This window comes from Notolepis coatsorum, assembly GCF_963971535.1.
Source record: "Notolepis coatsorum genome assembly, chromosome: 6".
Taxonomy (NCBI): Eukaryota; Metazoa; Chordata; class Actinopteri; order Aulopiformes; family Paralepididae; genus Notolepis; species Notolepis coatsorum.
The window spans coordinates 65899770-65917680 of NC_140170.1; the positions used below are offsets into that span (position 1 = coordinate 65899770).

At 46.9% G+C, this 17911-nt stretch overlaps 1 protein-coding gene across 1 annotated transcript in view; it reads left to right on the forward strand.

Moving 5' to 3' along the window:
- Positions 1-2361: 2361 nt before the first annotated feature.
- LOC311230520 (innate immunity activator protein-like) overlaps positions 2362-17911 on the forward strand; it is a 53093-nt gene continuing 37543 nt past the window's right edge. Inside the window, exons 1-3 of the mRNA XM_084316814.1 lie at positions 2362-2421; positions 7909-8020; positions 14947-15080. Coding sequence (XP_084172940.1) covers positions 7966-8020; positions 14947-15080 — 189 coding nt within the window. The 5' untranslated portion in view covers positions 2362-2421; positions 7909-7965. The remainder of the gene's footprint in view (positions 2422-7908; positions 8021-14946; positions 15081-17911) is intronic.

A 17911-nucleotide genomic window follows, 5' to 3' on the forward strand; every position in this document is an offset into this window, starting at 1 on the left:
TGAACCGAACATCAGCCCGTTTTCGTTGCTGCTATATAGCACTGCTGCGTCTGTGTGCCATGTCATTTGAGATGTGATACTTTGGTGTCTGGGAATTGCTGGACCTTGTTCAGAGTGTCTAAGCGCAGACATTCTCGGAGAGCCAGAATGAATGGGGTCCTCAGTGAATGTGAGTCACGCAGCGGACAGAGCAGGTGCTGCGTTTCTGCGGTTCTCAGGCACAGACTCACTTATCCCATGTGTTTCTCCCCTTCCTGGGGAAGCGCTGGATCAAATTATTGGCAAGAATTGTAGGTCGGCGGCATATTGTCCTTTTTATTTCTTTTTGCACAAATCTTATATTATTTATTTCAGTTATTTTACGGCATACGCCATCAGACAATTTACACACATTAGACCATAGACACCCCACCATAGACATACAAAACAAACAAAGATCGGCGGCTAGGTGGCGCAGTGGACAAGGCGCTTGCCACCAACGCAGGGGATGCTGGGATCGAGCCCAGCTCTCTGCGTTGCTACCAGCTTGGCTGGTCGTTCATACTAATACAATTGGCAGTATTAGGGGGTGGAAACTGGTGGGTGGGGATCGGACGTTGTGGACAGCGACTCCTACAGGTCGGTTGGTGCGCCTGCGCAGTAGAATCAGGAAGCAACGGGGGCGGCGTGTCCCTCCCACGCAGACCCTCGCCACTGAGAGATCGCGCTGTGCAGGTGAAAAGATGCGACGGCTGCCTCCTCGAGTACCAGAGGGGACACGTGATGCAAGGCTTCGTCCACATTGCAGCCGGCCTGTGGGAGGCATGGCCTAACAGCGTTCGAGACAGGGGAGGGTAGAATTGGACGATACGAAATTGGGGACGGGAGAAAAATAGAAAAATGGGGAGAAAAAGTAGATTAAAAAAATATATAATAATAAATGATCCACGGATTCCACGCCACATCTCCCCATTTCCACTACCACACTTACCGATATGATATGAGTAATAGCATTCGTGATATGACTAAACAAATGACCACAAACATAACAAAAACTAAATAAATAATGATAATAAAAAAAAAAAAAAAAAAACGGTTAACCGTCTGTAGTGTGGTAGTGCAATGGTTAACCCTCTGTAGTGTGATTGTGAAAGGGTTAACCCTTTGTTACTGTGGTAGACAGTGAAAGGGTTAACCTTCTGTATATTGTCGCAGTGAAAGGGTCAACCCTTTGGTAGTGTGGTAGTGAAAGGGTTAAGTAGTCAGTTAGATGTAAAAAGTGATCCCACACCTCAGCAGAAATATCCTCTCTCCCTGCAGTTCTATACGTCACCCTTTCATGTGACGGCGTGGTCGGCGGCATATTGTAACGCTGGGCTGTGATTGGTTCTGCAGAGGCTGCGGCCGCCCGTCGTTCACCACGTTGTGTTTTATGAGCAAATCCAAGCGATTGCATTAAAAAAAAAAAATGCATACTTCCGTCACAGAAGAAGGGGGCCGATCCATTTCTGATGGCCCCCCGGAACTGCCAGGAGATGGCAGTAGATATTTATTGACCTGTTACCTTGTGAACGGTTGTTTGCACTGTCTTGCAGAACAGTCACCTGAGGATTTCACAATGACTTCTCACACACTGTTCCCGTTAAAGCAGAGAACACCACAGCCGTTATCACCGCTTTTATTTCACTGTGTGGTTTATGGACCTCAGGGCTTTTATTGTGGGAGGTCCATACTGAAACAATACTGCTAATTTAGGAGCATGAATGATATCCAGTAGGCTGCTAAAAGGTCTTCTCTGGTGATCGCATGAAAGCTTGATATCACCCGCCTGTCCCTCAGCTTCGGGTCTGAAGGAGTATTGACAAATGTAAACACTGTTTACAAGGTGCAAATGTGACCTTTTTATTTCTTAACATAATCATACCTTAGGGTGGCTGAGTGGCGCAGTGGGCAAGGCGCTTGCCTCTAACACAGGAGATGCTGGTATCGAGCCCTGGAATAAATGTCAAAGAATCTCGATGCCACTGTTGTGTTTGTGGCTCTCAACAGCAGTATGTTTGGTAACGGGACTGAAGTTTCAGTCTTTCCATGGCTCGTCAGCTCAGAGCTTTTGGACGACTGATATGAGGGTAAAAAATGTAATGTAATTTCTCATTATCACTGTTGACACAGTTTCTGAGCTGTTATATGATCCTACTAAGTGTTCAGCGTGTGTGTGTGTGTGTGTGTGTGTGTGTGTGTGTGTGTGTGTGTGTGTGTGTGCGTGTGTGTGTGTGTACGTGACCACTCCTCCTAGTGGGTGAGTCTCTTTAGCAATAGGGTGCGTCCTCCACACCTACTCTCTGTCTCTGCGCTCCCAAGTAGTGTTTAGTTTCCATTCACGAGTGCCAAAGTGCAGTGTGCAGTGATTGGATTTCTCTGGGTGTCAGAATGCGTCTGTAAGTAAGTTCATTTCGTTTTAAGACAGTATGTGTTGGTTCTTTTTTGACGAGTCTCATTCAGTATGTGTTTTTTTCTTTTTTTACTGTTACTGAACTCTGTGTGTGTGCCCATCTGTAATATACAGTAGTTTTATGGGATAGTTGATTAAGATCAGAATATCTGCAGTGTCTTTATAATGACAGTGAAACCAGGTTGTATGTTTCATAAGAGAGACAGTAGTGTTTAAAGTTCACTCTATTCAAGTGTTTTTTTCTGTTAGTGAAACAAAGACGTTGGCAGCTGTGTCACTGTAACAAGATCATTTGTATATGGAAGCATGCTTTGCACATAGTTGGGATTCCTTTGATTGTTCCAACTCCTCTTAATGGTCCTTGAGGTGATGACTGACAGTTGTCTAACAATAGTGAGTTTACTTTGTGTACACGCTCCTGTGTGTGTTTGGTTTGGGCACAGTTTGCTGTGTTGAATAGGTTGTTGCAGGTTGTTGTTGGCCAATATGCTAACGATTGAACGTTCGTTGGTTATGATTTTCTCACTTTTATTAAATGATTGACTATTCCAAAAGATTCTAAAAGACACCCTGAGATCATTGGTTGTGGCATCTATGGCTAAAATATCACATCACAAAATGTTTTCTATTTCTAACGGTACGATGATATTTGACAGTATTTTATAATGTCTTTCCCCAGTTAAAATCAGAGTGTGATGTGATGTGACATCTTTTTGATATTGTTTTGTTGTAATACAGTGTCATGGTGCTACTTCATAGAACGCTAGCATAGATCCATGACTGTATAGACGATTTCAACTTGACAACATAAGATATAGGCTTAAGATAAGATATACCTTATTGATCCCCTTGGGGAAATTTGGGGCGTCATAGCAGCACGGGGGAGGGGAGGTACAGGTATGGGCAGGGTAATAGAAGAAAGAAAGACATAAATATAGGCAAGACAATTAGATCTGCATACAAATATGAGGAAAACAGTGTAAACAATATAATTAAATATAATTATAATCATTCTAAATGGACCCACGTTTATTTCCTTGTTGCAGGGTTTGCTAATGCAATAACTGACAGGAAATACACTTGGGTCCAAAGCGTTCTCTAGCTTAAAAATACAATATACTTCCCAGCAGCGTTTTGACAGAACCGTACAGCCCTGACTATATTCTGTTGCAGAACTCAACAAGCCAGTCTAATGGAATCCAACCATTACCCCCACCCATATTTACAGAGTAGATTATAATCAAGCTAATCGCTTCACCATTTTCATTCTGCCTTTGGCAAACAGTTAATCAGCCAATCATATTGCACATTCACTGTCAATCATTGACCAGAGCTGAGATTGCGATGACATCATATAGCCTTAGCAACAACAGGTAGTCACAGGAAGCTCAGTAGACGTCGCATGGTATGACATGCTCATGTACTCATAGAGCTCTGGGATCAGGGAGATGTCTCAGAATAACCATTTCTGAGTCATTTAAGCAACAGGCCATCAAGTTAACCATTAAACTACAATCTTCCTCCCATTTCCTGTGCCGTAGCTAAGTTGTTATCTTTCGATGCCGTTTGGGATTGATGCCTTTTTGACCGCTCAACGTTTTGGCCCTCGTTTTCTTGTCTGTTTACGTCGTTGGTTGCTGCTCCTCATGTTCAGGCATTTCTTCCAATCTGCCTGAAAACACAGTCCTTCCCATTACAGTAGCTGCAGGCGTTCACTCTGTATTGCTCTACTGGGCTAGATGGTCACAGTTTGATTCTATTCTGGTTTTGAACCCTGGAGCAACATCTAACTATAAAGGAAGAAGTCTGCAGTGTGCAAATAGAGAGCCGTTCATCCCATCTACTTCACACTCGGCAGGGTTATTGCAGAGGACCCAGGGCAGCACAGTGCCAGATTTGGTGGCATTTGGCCAGACGGTGGCGCTATAACAACAACCTTTGCGCATGTCTCGAGAACCGGTCAACCGATCGACTTCACACTCGGTGGGTGCATCTCTCGGGACACGGGGGAGTGCAGTGTTGGACTTTTACGTTTGGCGGGTGTATTGCTGAGGACCCGGGGGAGCACAGTGTTGAGTGTGAAGTCGATTGGATGAGCGGTTCTCCAGAATGTATGTCTGGACAAGTGGACGGACACACACTCTGAACGAACGGACACACACTCTGAACGGATACACACTCTGAACAGGCACACCCTCCACCCCTCCACCCAGCAATGTTGCAAGTAGTAATAATGGGAGCCAAGCAACTGGCCCATTCCGAACGGCCACGCCCCGAACAGGCACTGCACTAGTTGAAATAATGTGGAAGAGAGGCCCTATTAAGAATCATTGTACATTTACTTCATAAGTCTTGGAGATGTGTAGGCCACAATTAATTTCCCTTGGTATAAAGATGCTGTAACTAAGTGGTATTTTATTTGCTAATATAAGTGGTCTACATGTTAAAATAATAGCTCTACATTCCAACAGCCATCACTGATATAGAGTGATGTAACATGGGTCTCCCAGTCCCTCCGCTCTGCAGTAAACATGAAATACATTTCCTGGTATTCCTTCCCACTTTATCCAATCAGGAGAGAGAACTCCACACTGCAAAAATAAGAATAAAAAACAAATATGTGCTTGAAACAAGTCAAATAATCTCCCAGCTAATTTGTCTCCGCAAGATTTCTTGAAATAAGTAGAAATATATAGGGTTCTCTCTCCTGATTGGATAAAGTGGGAACGGGAGAGCGGAGGGACTGGGAGACCCATGTTACTGTCCAAACATTCTATATCAACGATGGTTGTCAGAATGTAGAGCTATTTAACACTTATTTTAACCAAAAGATACCGCTTACAGCACCTTTAAGGGTCATCCTGTATATGATGGATATCTCCTCGTGTCAGGGATCTCCCTTATCATCAGTCAGCATCTTAAAAAATTCACACTTACCAGTGTTACTGAGTCTTCCATCTGCATCATGTATCAGGACTCCAGGCACATTGAGGCTGTCACAAGACATGCCATATAAATAATAATAATAATAATAATAATAATAATAATACACTTTATTTGTATAGCACCTTTCATACAAAAATTGCAGCTCAAAGTGCTTTACAACTGAAAAAGACAGGCATAAAAAAGTGCAGACATATGAAATCACAGTTTTTCACATTAGGATCTAACATCCCAATAGGCCACCTTGTTTATGGTTTGATTCAGTTTAAAAAATAGTATAATAAAAATAATAAAATAGAATAGACAGAGTAAAATAGTGCAGTGCAATAAAATAGTAGAATAGAATAGACATCAAATGAGCACATAAAGTGCAGACATACTATAAAATCACAGTTTTCTACAGTGCAATAAAATAGTTCTGGATGTTGCCTAATTCAAATTCACATTTACCTTTGGTTGCTCCCAAGGACCTAAATTTTTTATATATCCTGCTGTCAACGTTCATCATGTGAAGGCTTGTCCATTATGCAATCCGTCTTAGCGATAGCTGTGGTTCTATTGAGACATCGCTTCCTCATACCTTTCATGAAATAACAAGCAATTGGCAGCGAGCATTAGTACACTGTTTTCTTACATTGGAATTGATAGCAGTAATGTTTATTACATTTCACACATAATAAAGGGTGTGGGGTTCGCCAAGATCTGTCATCACATCACATATTATGAGCGTCGCAAAATATGTGAATTTATTTTTGTAAAACATGAAAATGGCCATGTTCCCATGGCAAGGACTGAATGATAAATTCATATTGACGTTGCAGTAAAAAAAAATTATATCCATATTGCGAAGACTACAATGTGGGCTTTTATTAAAGAATCTTTCGAATACACGTAATAAATGAGAGAAAGTGAAATAGAGACGAGACCGGCATGTCGTGCTTCAGTCACCCAGGAATACTAGGTCCAAATAATACAAGAATATTAGTTTTCATCACTGCATAATTCTGTAGGGAATGTCATAACGCCACTGGGTTACACACACATAGCAGGTAAATACATGTATTCCCACTGTTGACTAAGGAACGGTTTTAAAACGGCATGTATCTGTATCTGTCTTACTAAGTTGAAATTCATAATGCTCAGTTTAAGGCCTTAAAAGGTATTCAAAAGTCTTACATTTCATTTGCACAGGTATAAAAAACAATCTGGGGGGGGGGGGGGGCAGCCTGTCGGGAGATGAAATAATATTAGGCCTAAATATATATGGTAAATGGCAATGGCAAATAGCTGCATTTATATAGCACTTTTATCCAAAGCGCTTCACAATTGACTGGTTTTATATAATAAAATATATTAAATGTTTTTGTATTCAAGTGGTTGTTTTCCGCGGGGCTACCGGGAGCCTGGTGCGTCTGGCGAGAGTTTGTACGGAACGCATGAGAATTTAGATTGTGCCGCAAGCAAGTGCAGTTGCGACCCCGCCAGTTCAGTGTCGCTATGTGTTGTTTTGTTTTTGCTAGTATGGTCGTGAAAGTAGTATTAAAAAGGTCTTAAAGGGGAACTATCTTATAAATGGCCTTTTTGAGTGTTTAGCATTGTTTCCTAGCTATATGAACTTATATTAATATGATCTATGTCTCAAAATTCTCATATTGGCGCATTCTTCCAATTCTCCTCTCACAATATTCACCCTCACTGAACTGAGTCGTTTGAAAATGTGCCCTATATGTGATGTCATATAGTCACTGCTGCATGTTAATGTTCAGGCGGGGCCGACGCTGCACAGTGGTTTAGGAGCCCAGGCTCAAAACAGCTCGAAATCTTGAGGTAGAAAAATGCTGTTTTTGAGGACTTGATTAGAAATACAAAACAATGAATAAAAAAAAATATATATATTACAGAGGTGTTCCATAGACTCACAGGAATTGTGTAAAAGTGCCCAAATAGTGAAAGAAATAGTAAAATAGTTCCCCTTTAAAAAGTCTTAAATGTAACTAGTTGAAACCTGCACATACCCTGATATGTAAAGGAAAAGTAGATTCTAAACATGCCAACATTTTGGGAAATTAGCTTATCGTCTTCTCCAGAGAGAGACAAGAAGATAGATTAGATACCAGTTTCGTCTCTGTACGTTCAGTAGAAAGCTATCTGGCTGCACGTTAGCCTAGCTTAGCACAATGAATGGAAGCAGACAGTGCCGGTTAGGCTAGGCATTGTCCAACTAACACCCCTCCCGAGGGCTAACCGGCACTGTCCGCTTCCATTCATTGTGCTAAGCTAGGCTAACATGCAGCCAGATAGCTTTCTACTGAACGCACAGAGACGAAACTGGTATCTATCTTCTTGTCTCTCTCTGGAGAAGACGATAAGCTTATTTCCCAAAATGTTGGCGTGTTCCTTTAAGAACAAACCTTACAAGGTGCTGTATCTCAATTGGAATAGGCCGCTATTGGTTAAAACAATCGCAATGTGATATTCTGTGTCTTGGTGTCGTTCGGTCCCAGGCTAAAACAAAGTGACATTGTGCTTTCCAGGGCATGGTGAACATCCTCCACCCTGAAGTACAAACAGCAGGAACCTGATTCACAGACATGGAGGTCAAGGGGGAGATCAGCGACACGGACAGCGGCATCATCATCCACTCTGGTGAGACCACACTTCAGTTTGTGTTTACTTTTTTTATTATAATTTTTTTTTACCTTCTCTTTCTCCTATTTTTCTCTGATTTTTTCCCCGTCCCAATTAGTCGTTGTGCCAATTCCCGCCCATCCGGTTGTTGTACGCATGTTCTCCCACGAGTCGGTACAAGGGTGTCCTGATGTCGAACGCACGCTTCCTCCGAGACGTGCGCCGTCAAGCCAGTGACGCTTTTTTCACTTGGCAGCGAGGACTCTCATTGGTGAAGTGTAACGCGTGGGAGGGCACGCTATCTCCACCAAATCCTGCCACGCTTGGCAAGCGCCGAGACCTGACCTGTAGGCGTCGCTGTCCACAACGCCAGATTCCCACCCGCCAGCTTTCCCACCCCCTAATACTGCCAATTGTATTAGTATGAACGGCCAGCCAAGCTGGTAGCAACGCCGATAGCTGGACTCGAACCCAGCATCTCCTGCATTGGTGACGAGTGCAATCTCCGCTACGCCACCTGACCGCCTGTGTTTACTTTTCTACGGCTATGTTCATACTGCAGCCAAGAGTGGCCCAAATCTGATTTATCCTTTTGCTCATAATGTGACTTATATCAGTTTTTTCATGACAGTGTGAACAGCACAAATTACATGGAACCCCTGATCTTTTCAATTCTGATTCGGGCCACTTTCATATGTGGCCCTAAATCAGATAGAGCTCTGATTTTCTTTTGCAATGTGACTTTCATGCAACTTTTAAGTCTCTCTAGATTGACATTTGTCAAAACATTTTATCTCCAACTTCTTTATTGTTCATTTGTAGGACATATTATTGTTCAGGAGTGCGACCAGTTCACACTGGAATCTGATCTTGGCCACATTTGAAAAATAATGTGAACAGCCAAACTGAACTGATCTGATCTGATTCTGATCTGAGCAATAAATCAGAATTGAGCACTAAGGCTTGCAGTGTGAACGGGGCCTAAGTGGGTTGAATGCATTGTCAGTTTACTAACACCTGTCATTAGGCTGATGCCTTGAGGCTAATAAGTAACACCAGTTATAACTATACGTGCCTGCTCCTTATTATTTTACCACTAAATTAGGATAATTGATAATAAACGTGTGCTCTCGTGGAGATAATTTCTTCTTTTGAGATGCCGGGGTAATAGATTTTATGTAACAAAACATGAATAATAGCCTTTAAGAAAAATTATTTCCATGAAACAGCACTCATTAGAATTCATCAGTCCACCTGTCACCACATGCTGTCAACTCTCTCCACATCTCACACAAGAATGTTTATAAAAGCTTTAGATGAAAATCTGTCTCCTCAGGCTTCGCTGGGGTCTATCTGGTTGATTTGTTTTCTGCAGAGCAATAAGCTCCAAGCAAAGCCGTAAAGGCCCCCTCCACTCATCTACAGTTAACTCGTCTTGGGGGCATGACTTTGACTTAGACAAATTGTTATTTGTGTAGAACTTGTCACCAGAGAGCCCTTTTCACAGTCTTCCACTGGAGGGGGGGGGGGGCTTCTCTGTACTTCCTCAACATCTGAGCCACCTGTGTGACGCAACTAATCTTGCAAACCAATCATGGTCGCTATTGTCCCAGCTGGCCACACTGTCATCTAGGAAATGCTAACTGCTAACGTGAAACACTAAATCTAGTCATCTATGCATAAAAACTATAATTTTTTTAATCTCTTCATTATACCAATATTATGTGAACTAAGAAGTGTTGTGTTTGGTGTTTGGGTGAAACACATTTTTGGCGAACCGAAAAAGAGAAAGTTCACAGACTTGGGGGAAGACGTGAGGGGGGGGGGGGGGGGGGCTTCATAGATACTTACATTATCAATGAGGGCAAAGTGTGCAGGGATGCTGCTGAGCCATTTTCACTAGTTTATTGAACATTTTGGGTGGGAAAGCCATAACAAAATGTATAAAGTGTTAGACACATCTGTAAAAGGGGATTGACAGGGAAATGCACACACACTACCCCCCTCTATCTCTCTCTCTCTCTATTTTAGGCACAACACACACACATAGGGCGGGATCCACAAAGAATGGATTGCACGGTGCTAATTGCACCCTTACTTACAATTCATTATGAATTGAAAATGGGGGACCCTGATGTAAACAAGACGAAAGTCTTTCTCTGGTCTGCATCCCCTTAACAATTGTGTGTATTGAGCCGTACTGTATTGTACCCATTCTGCAATCCGTTAATACAATTTTCAATCAATCAATCACCTGCACACACTTGTACACACACACTATCTCCACTCTCTTTCCCCCTCTCTTCCCCCCCCTCTCTCTCTCTCTCACTATCTCCCCCCTCTCTTCCCCCCTCTCTCTCTCTCTCTCTCTCACTATCTCTCCCCTCTCTTCCCCTCTCTCTCTCTCTCTCTCTCCCCCCTCTCTCCCCTCTCTTCCCCCTCTCTTTCTCTCTATCTCTCTCTCTATTATAGGCACAACACACATAGCCTTCAACTTGTACACACACACTATCTCTCCCCCTCTCTATCTCTCTCCATTACAGGCACAAAAGACATAACAGTTAGCCTTCAATTTGTACACACACACATGCCTCACTGTCTCACTGTCTCCTATCTACGTCATACTCCTATAGTCGTATCTATAACTACATTATGTACGTCAATGCTCTCTCTACTTAATTTATCTACTATAAATATGTTGTTAGCTCACCAGCAGAACTGGGTTATAGCTCCAGTGCTGTAAGCTAGGTCTCTCACCACATGGTCTGCACCTGATTAGATAAACACACTGCTAGTTGGTGTTGTCTCTGGTTCTCTGCTCCAGTTTCCCAAAAAGAAAATGGCGGCTCGCTCGCTTGTAAACATAATTACCCCCCCCCCCCCCCCCCCCACACATTTGTCATATTTGATCTGCAACACCTCGTTTGACAGTTTGATCTGAACTCGGTTCGAGCCCTATGTGATTCTATGTGAGCACCCAGTATGTTTAACATCTAGTGGCTAAAGATAACGTGCATTGTCACTTTAATACCATGCTTTCCTGTGTTTACTGTGTCTACCACTGCACATAAATTAGGTTTCTTTGGAAAGTGATTACCTATGGTTACCATGTTGCACAAAGAGACTTACACAAGCATTCTGACCAAGGCTTCTATTATGGGGGGGCGGGGGGTTTTAAACACTGCTGCCTGCCAATATACATGCTATTTAGCCCATAAAGCCCTCAGAGGTTTGACTTTTGCAATATGTGCTGTATATACCGTATTTATTCTTACCATATATATATCGACATCTGTCTGTACATACCTGCATATAAAATTAAAAAATATATAAATAAAATGTATTATTATTATTATTATTTTAAATGCAGCAAAAAAAGGAAGAACAGAGTCAGTTGGAGGGCATTGGCATTCCAAGTGTTGGAAGCTTCAATGGAAAAAGCAGTTTTTCCTAGTTCAGAGCAAACTCCAGGAACCCTAAGAACCAGCCTTGCTTTCACTTGCATTTCATGCTTCAGGCATAATGCATTTCAGGCATTAAGTTGAGAAATCCTCAATTGTGTTTCCAGATTAGGCGATCCTTCTTCACGACTGCAACAACCTGCATTGTTGTCTCCTCTGCAACAAGGCTCTTCTTGTAGTTGACACATTCTTCACCCCATGTCTAATCTAGTCATGCGCCGTCTGCTTGCTACAATAAGAGATTACCAATCCTGACAATTTAAGGGAGTGATCACCGCCGTCATTATCACAGTTTTTTGTTTTGTTTGTCTGCATTTCTGGTGGCAGGTTATTCTGCGGTTATGTGTCGCTACCTGCACGGACACGGCTGGTGATCTCTGCGAGCGCGGCGGTGCCCAGAGCCGTTCTCATGGCCCTGACAAACCCAACAGGATGCCATTAGTCACCCGGGGCCTAGAGAGACAATTCCAGTCAGACACCCGTCACCCACACATTCTTTATTGCTTTAGTCTCACAAAGCAGCTGATCCTGTACCACATTCAGTCCCGGTATCTCTCCGCATCGACCGGGAACAAAAGCGCTCCCATGACCTCACTCGCCGGTTCCGTCGGCTGGGTTGATCCGGCCGCGTCTGTCCATCTGCGTCTGTTTTCAATTGTTTTAAGAGTGTCCGGTTTTGTCGGACCGTGACCTGACGATGAGTCCGTACGCGGCCAGATGCGTTTAGAGAGGGTGCATTTTTTTGGAACTGATGGATACTTTGTCGTCTGTTAGCAGAGCTGTTGTTTCTGCAAACTCACGATTAGGTTCTGATTTAAAAACACACGGTTAGCAAAACCTTCTGTCTGTTTTTATCTTCGTTTTGTGATGGATCAATGTAGCCGCTCCCTTACGTTGTCCCCTGTCCTCTGTACCCTCTCCTCTGTCTCATGTCCTCTCTCTCCTGTCCTCTGTCCCTTCTCTCCTGTCCCCTCTCTCCTGTCCTCTGTCTCCTGTCTCCTCTCTCCTGTCCTCTGTCTCCTGTCTCCTCTCCCCTGTCCCCTCTCCCCTGTCCTCTGTCTCCTGTCCCCTGTCCTCTGTCTCCTGTCCTCTGTCTCCTGTCCCCTCTCCCCTGTCCTCTGTCTCCTGTCCTCTGTCTCCTGTCCCCTGTCCTCTGTCTCATGTCCTCTGTCTCCTGTCTCCTCTCTCCTGTCCCCCCTCCCCTGTCCCCTCTCTCCTCTCCCATGTCCCCTCTCTCCTGTCCTCTGTCCCCTCTCTCCTGTCCCCCCTCTCCTGTCCTCTGTCCCCTCTCCCCTATCCCCTGTCTCCTGTCCCCTCTCTCCTCTCTCCTGTCCCCTGTCTCCTGTCCTCTGTCCCCTCTCTCCTGTCCCCTCTCCCCTGTCTCCTGTCCTCTGTCCCCTCTCTCCTGTCCCCTCTCTCCTGTCCCCTGTCCCCTGTCCCCTCTCTCCTGTCCTCTGTCCCCTCTCTCCTGTCCCCTCTCTCCTGTCCCCTGTCTCCTGTCCCCTTTCTCCTGTCTCCTGTCCCCTCTCTCCTGTCTCCTGTCCCCTCTCTTGTCCTCTGTCTCCTGTCCCCTGTCCCCTCTCTCCTGTCTCCTGTCCCCTCTCTCCTGTCTCCTGTCCCCTCTCCTGTCCTCTGTCTCCTGTCCTCTGTCCCCTCTCTCCTGTCTCCTGTCCCCTCTCTCCTGTCTCCTGTCCCCTCTCTCCTGTCCCCTCTCCTGTCCTCTGTCTCCTGTCCTCTGTCCCCTCTCTCCTGTCCTCTGTCCCCTCTCTCCTGTCCCCTCTCTCCTGTCCCCTGTCTCCTGTCCCCTGTCCCCTCTCTCCTGTCTCCTGTCCCCTCTCTCCTGTCCTCTGTCCCCTCTCCCCTGTCCCCTCTCTCCTGTCCCCTCTCTCCTGTCTCCTGTCCCCTCTCCTGTCCTCTGTCTCCTGTCCTCTGTCCCCTCTCTCCTGTCTCCTGTCCCCTCTCTCCTGTCCCCTCTCCTGTCCTCTGTCTCCTGTCCTCTGTCCCCTCTCTCATGTCTCCTGTCCCCTCTCTCCTGTCTCCTGTCCCCTCTCCTGTCTCCTGTCCTCTGTCCCCTCTCTCCTGTCTCCTGTCCTCTGTCCCCTCTCTCCTGTCCCCTCTCCCCTGTCTCCTGTCCTCTGTCCCCTCTCTCCTGTCCCCTCTCCCCTGTCCCCTCTCTCCTGTCCCCTGTCTCCTGTCCCCTCTCTCCTGTCCCCTGTCTCATGTCCCCTCTCTCATGTCCCCTGTCCCCTCTCTCCTGTCTCCTGTCCCCTCTCTCCTGTCCCCTGTCTCATGTCCCCTCTCTCCTGTCCCCTCTCCCCTGTCCCCTCTCTCCTGTCCCCTCTCCCCTGTCCCCTCTCTCCTGTCTCCTGTCCCCTGTCCCCTCTCTCCTGTCCTCTGTCCCCTCTCTCCTGTCCCCTCTCTCCTGTCCCCTGTCTCCTGTCCCCTGTCCCCTCTCCCCTGTCCCCTCTCTCCTGTCTCCTGTCCCCTCTCTCCTGTCTCCTGTCCCCTCTCCTGTCCTCTGTCTCCTGTCCCCTCTCCCCTGTCCCCTCTCTCCTGTCTCCTGTCCCCTCTCTCCTGTCTCCTGTCCCCTCTCCTGTCCTCTGTCTCCTGTCCTCTGTCCCCTCTCTCCTGTCTCCTGTCCCCTCTCTCCTGTCCCCTCTCCTGTCCTCTGTCTCCTGTCCTCTGTCCCCTCTCTCCTGTCCTCTGTCCCCTCTCTCCTGTCCCCTCTCTCCTGTCCCCTGTCTCCTGTCCCCTGTCCCCTCTCCCCTGTCCCCTCTCTCCTGTCTCCTGTCCCCTCTCTCCTGTCCTCTGTCCCCTCTCCCCTGTCCCCTCTCTCCTGTCTCCTGTCCCCTCTCCTGTCCTCTGTCTCCTGTCCTCTGTCCCCTCTCTCCTGTCTCCTGTCCCCTCTCTCCTCTCTCCTGTCCCCTCTCCTGTCCTCTGTCTCCTGTCCTCTGTCCCCTCTCTCCTGTCTCCTGTCCCCTGTCTCCTGTCCCCTCTCCTGTCCTCTGTCTCCTGTCCTCTGCCCCCTCTCTCCTGTCTCCTGTCCTCTGTCCCCTCTCTCCTGTCCCCTCTCCCCTGTCCTCTGTCCCCTCTCTCCTGTCCCCTCTCCCCTGTCCTCTGTCCCCTCTCTCCTGTCCCCTCTCCCCTGTCCCCTCTCTCCTGTCCCCTCTCTCCTGTCCCCTGTCTCATGTCCCCTCTCTCATGTCCCCTGTCCCCTCTCTCCTGTCTCCTGTCCCCTCTCTCCTGTCCCCTGTCTCATGTCCCCTCTCTCCTGTCCCCTCTCCCCTGTCCCCTCTCTCCTGTCCCCTGTCTCATGTCCCCTCTCCCCTGTCCCCTCTCTCCTGTCTCATGTCCCCTCTCCCCTGTCCCCTCTCTCCTGTCTCCTGTCTCATGTCCCCTCTCCCCTGTCCCCTCTCCCCTGTCCCCTGTCTCCTGTCCCCTCTCTCCTGTCCCCTGTCTCATGTCCCCTCTCCCCTGTCCCAGGCCCCGACAGCCCCACCACCCACATGAAGGACGTGACCACTCACACCAGGGCCATGAAGCTCAAGCACCAGTCACTTGAAGACCGGCTAGAGCTGTGTCTCCTGGAGCTGAAGAAGCTCTGCATCCGAGAAGCCGTGAGTGACCGCTGCCTCCAAACACGCATACCTTCACATTCACACACACATACACACACAGACATACTCAAACACATACACTTCATTTCATTTATTTCTTCTAACCTTTATTTACACTCGAAACGAGTCGAAAGGCAACTGAGGTTTCCCTCATCATTTACAGTCACATCGAGTTTACATACAGAAATGAGCAAAAAGCAAGGATAACAAATCAACTAAACACATATATAAATTGATTAAGGACTGTTGGAGTTCATTCCATCAGCTGTTTTACCCTGTTCCGAGCAAACTCACACATACATACATACACACACGCACACACACACACACACACACACACACACACACACACACACACACACACACACACACACACACACACACACACACACACACACATATTAAACACACACACACACACACACATACTGTACACACACATACTTTACATACATACATACATACATACATACATACATACATACATACATACATACATACATACATACATACATACATACATACATACATACATACATACATACATACATACATACATACATACATACATGTCATACATACATACACATACTGTACATACATACACAAGTCAGGTGTACAGTGTAAACCAGCAACTTTCAATACATATAAGTCAATGATTCTTATGATGATGATGGACACCAAAATCTAAATCCAAAATGTCTTCATAGTTCATTCATAATACACAGATGTATAATAATAATAATCACAAGATTATTTTTGATAACCTGCACTAGGGCACAAAACCATGTGACATTTATCCAAATAAAGGCTAAAGCACTTCCTGATCCGTCTATAATTAATTCAGGGGTAAACGAGGTGGTTTTAAATGATCACACTTACTGGGATCCGTGGATTAAAGAGTTTTCTTAAAAACATAGCGCCGGGGTCGAATTTTAATTCCTCTTTCGGTTCAAGCCGGGAGTTTAATTTGACTTATGAAACCGTGCGGATGTCGCAACGTAAGCCATCTGAGACGTAATGGAGACGTGATCCGTCTGTGACTAACGGCTGCACAAATAAACTTGACTTGACTTGTAAAAGTGGAAAGAGGGGGAAGAAGAGGAAAAAACCCTGGACGACCGAACGCATGACTGGCATCCGTGTCACCGCTGAACAGACGAGGGACAGAGTGGAAGAAGCGACAGGGACGTTCACCCAGGCGGGTCTCTAGGGAGGACAACACGGGGGCGAGCGCCATAGTTATTTGGACAGTGACACATTATAAAAATAAAAATAAATTGCCTTTCTCTCTTTCCTCCCATCCCCCAATTTTAGTTGTTATGCCAATTCCCTTCCTGGTTGTTGCGCGCATTGCCCTACTGCCGGTCTGGGGAGGGTGTAGACTACCACATGCTGCCCTACTGTCGGTCTGGGGAGGGTGTAGACTACCACATGCTGCCCTACTGTCAGTCTGGGGAGGGTGTGTAGACTACCACATGCTGCCCTACTGCCGGTCTGGGGAGGGTGTAGACTACCACATGCTGCCCTACTGCCGGTCTGGGGAGGGTGTGTAGACTACCACATGCTGCCCTACTGTCGGTCTGGGGAGGGTGTAGACTACCACATGCTGCCCTACTGTCGGTCTGGGGAGGGTGTAGACTACCACATGCTGCCCTACTGTCGGTCTGGGGAGGGTGTACTGTAGACTACCACATGCTGCCCTACTGTCGGTCTGGGGAGGGTGTAGACTACCACATGCTGCCCTACTGTCGGTCTGGGGAGGGTGTAGACTACCACATGCTGCCCTACTGTCGGTCTGGGGAGGGTGTAGACTACCACATGCTGCCCTACTGTCGGTCTGGGGAGGGTGTAGACTACCACATGCTGCCCTACTGTCGGTCTGGGGAGGGTGTAGACTACCACATGCTGCCCTACTGTCGGTCTGGGGAGGGTGTAGACTACCACATGCTGCCCTACTGCCGGTCTGGGGAGGGTGTAGACTATCACATGCTGCCCTACTGCCGGTCTGGGGAGGGTGTAGACTTCCACATGCTGCCCTACTGTCGGTCTGGGGAGGGTGTAGACTTCCACATGCTGCCCTACTGTCAGTCTGGGGAGGGTGTAGACTACCACATGCTGCCCTACTGTCGGTCTGGGGAGGGTGTAGACTACCACATGCTGCCCTACTGTCGGTCTGGGGAGGGTGTAGACTACCACATGCTGCCCTACTGTCGGTCTGGGTAGGGTGTAGACTATCACACGCCTCCTCCGATACATGTGGAGTCGCCAGCCGCTTCTTTTCACCTGACAGCGAGGAGTTTCACTGGGGGAATGTAACACGTGCCGAGGTTCACGCTATTTCCCCCAGATCCCCTCCCTGCTGAGAGGCGCCCCGACCGACCAGTAGGAGTCGCTCTTGACCAGGACTCGTACCCTCACAGGCTTCCCACCGGCGAAAACACCGACAATTGTGTTCGTAGGGACGGCTGCCCGAGCCGGAGGTACCGCTGACAGCTGGATTCGAACCCAGAGCCTCTGCGGTGGTAGGCGAGTGCTTAGACCTCTGCGCTACCCAGCCGCCCCCGACAGTGTTGTGACATTGTCGAGCGTTCCTCCTCCTCCACGCCCTCATCTCGCTGAATGTTGTAATGATGCCACGATGGTAAGAATTAAAGTGGAGACCGTCGGCTGTTTCAAAGTCTATGGGCTGTGATTAAAAAAGCCCCCATCTTTTATTTTGGGTTAAGTGGGCCGGTTAGTGGTTTTATGACAACACACGTACTAATCATACCTCCGACGTCCCGTGTGAGTGTGTTGCCGAAACCTAGCGGTTGTGGAACGGAAGACAA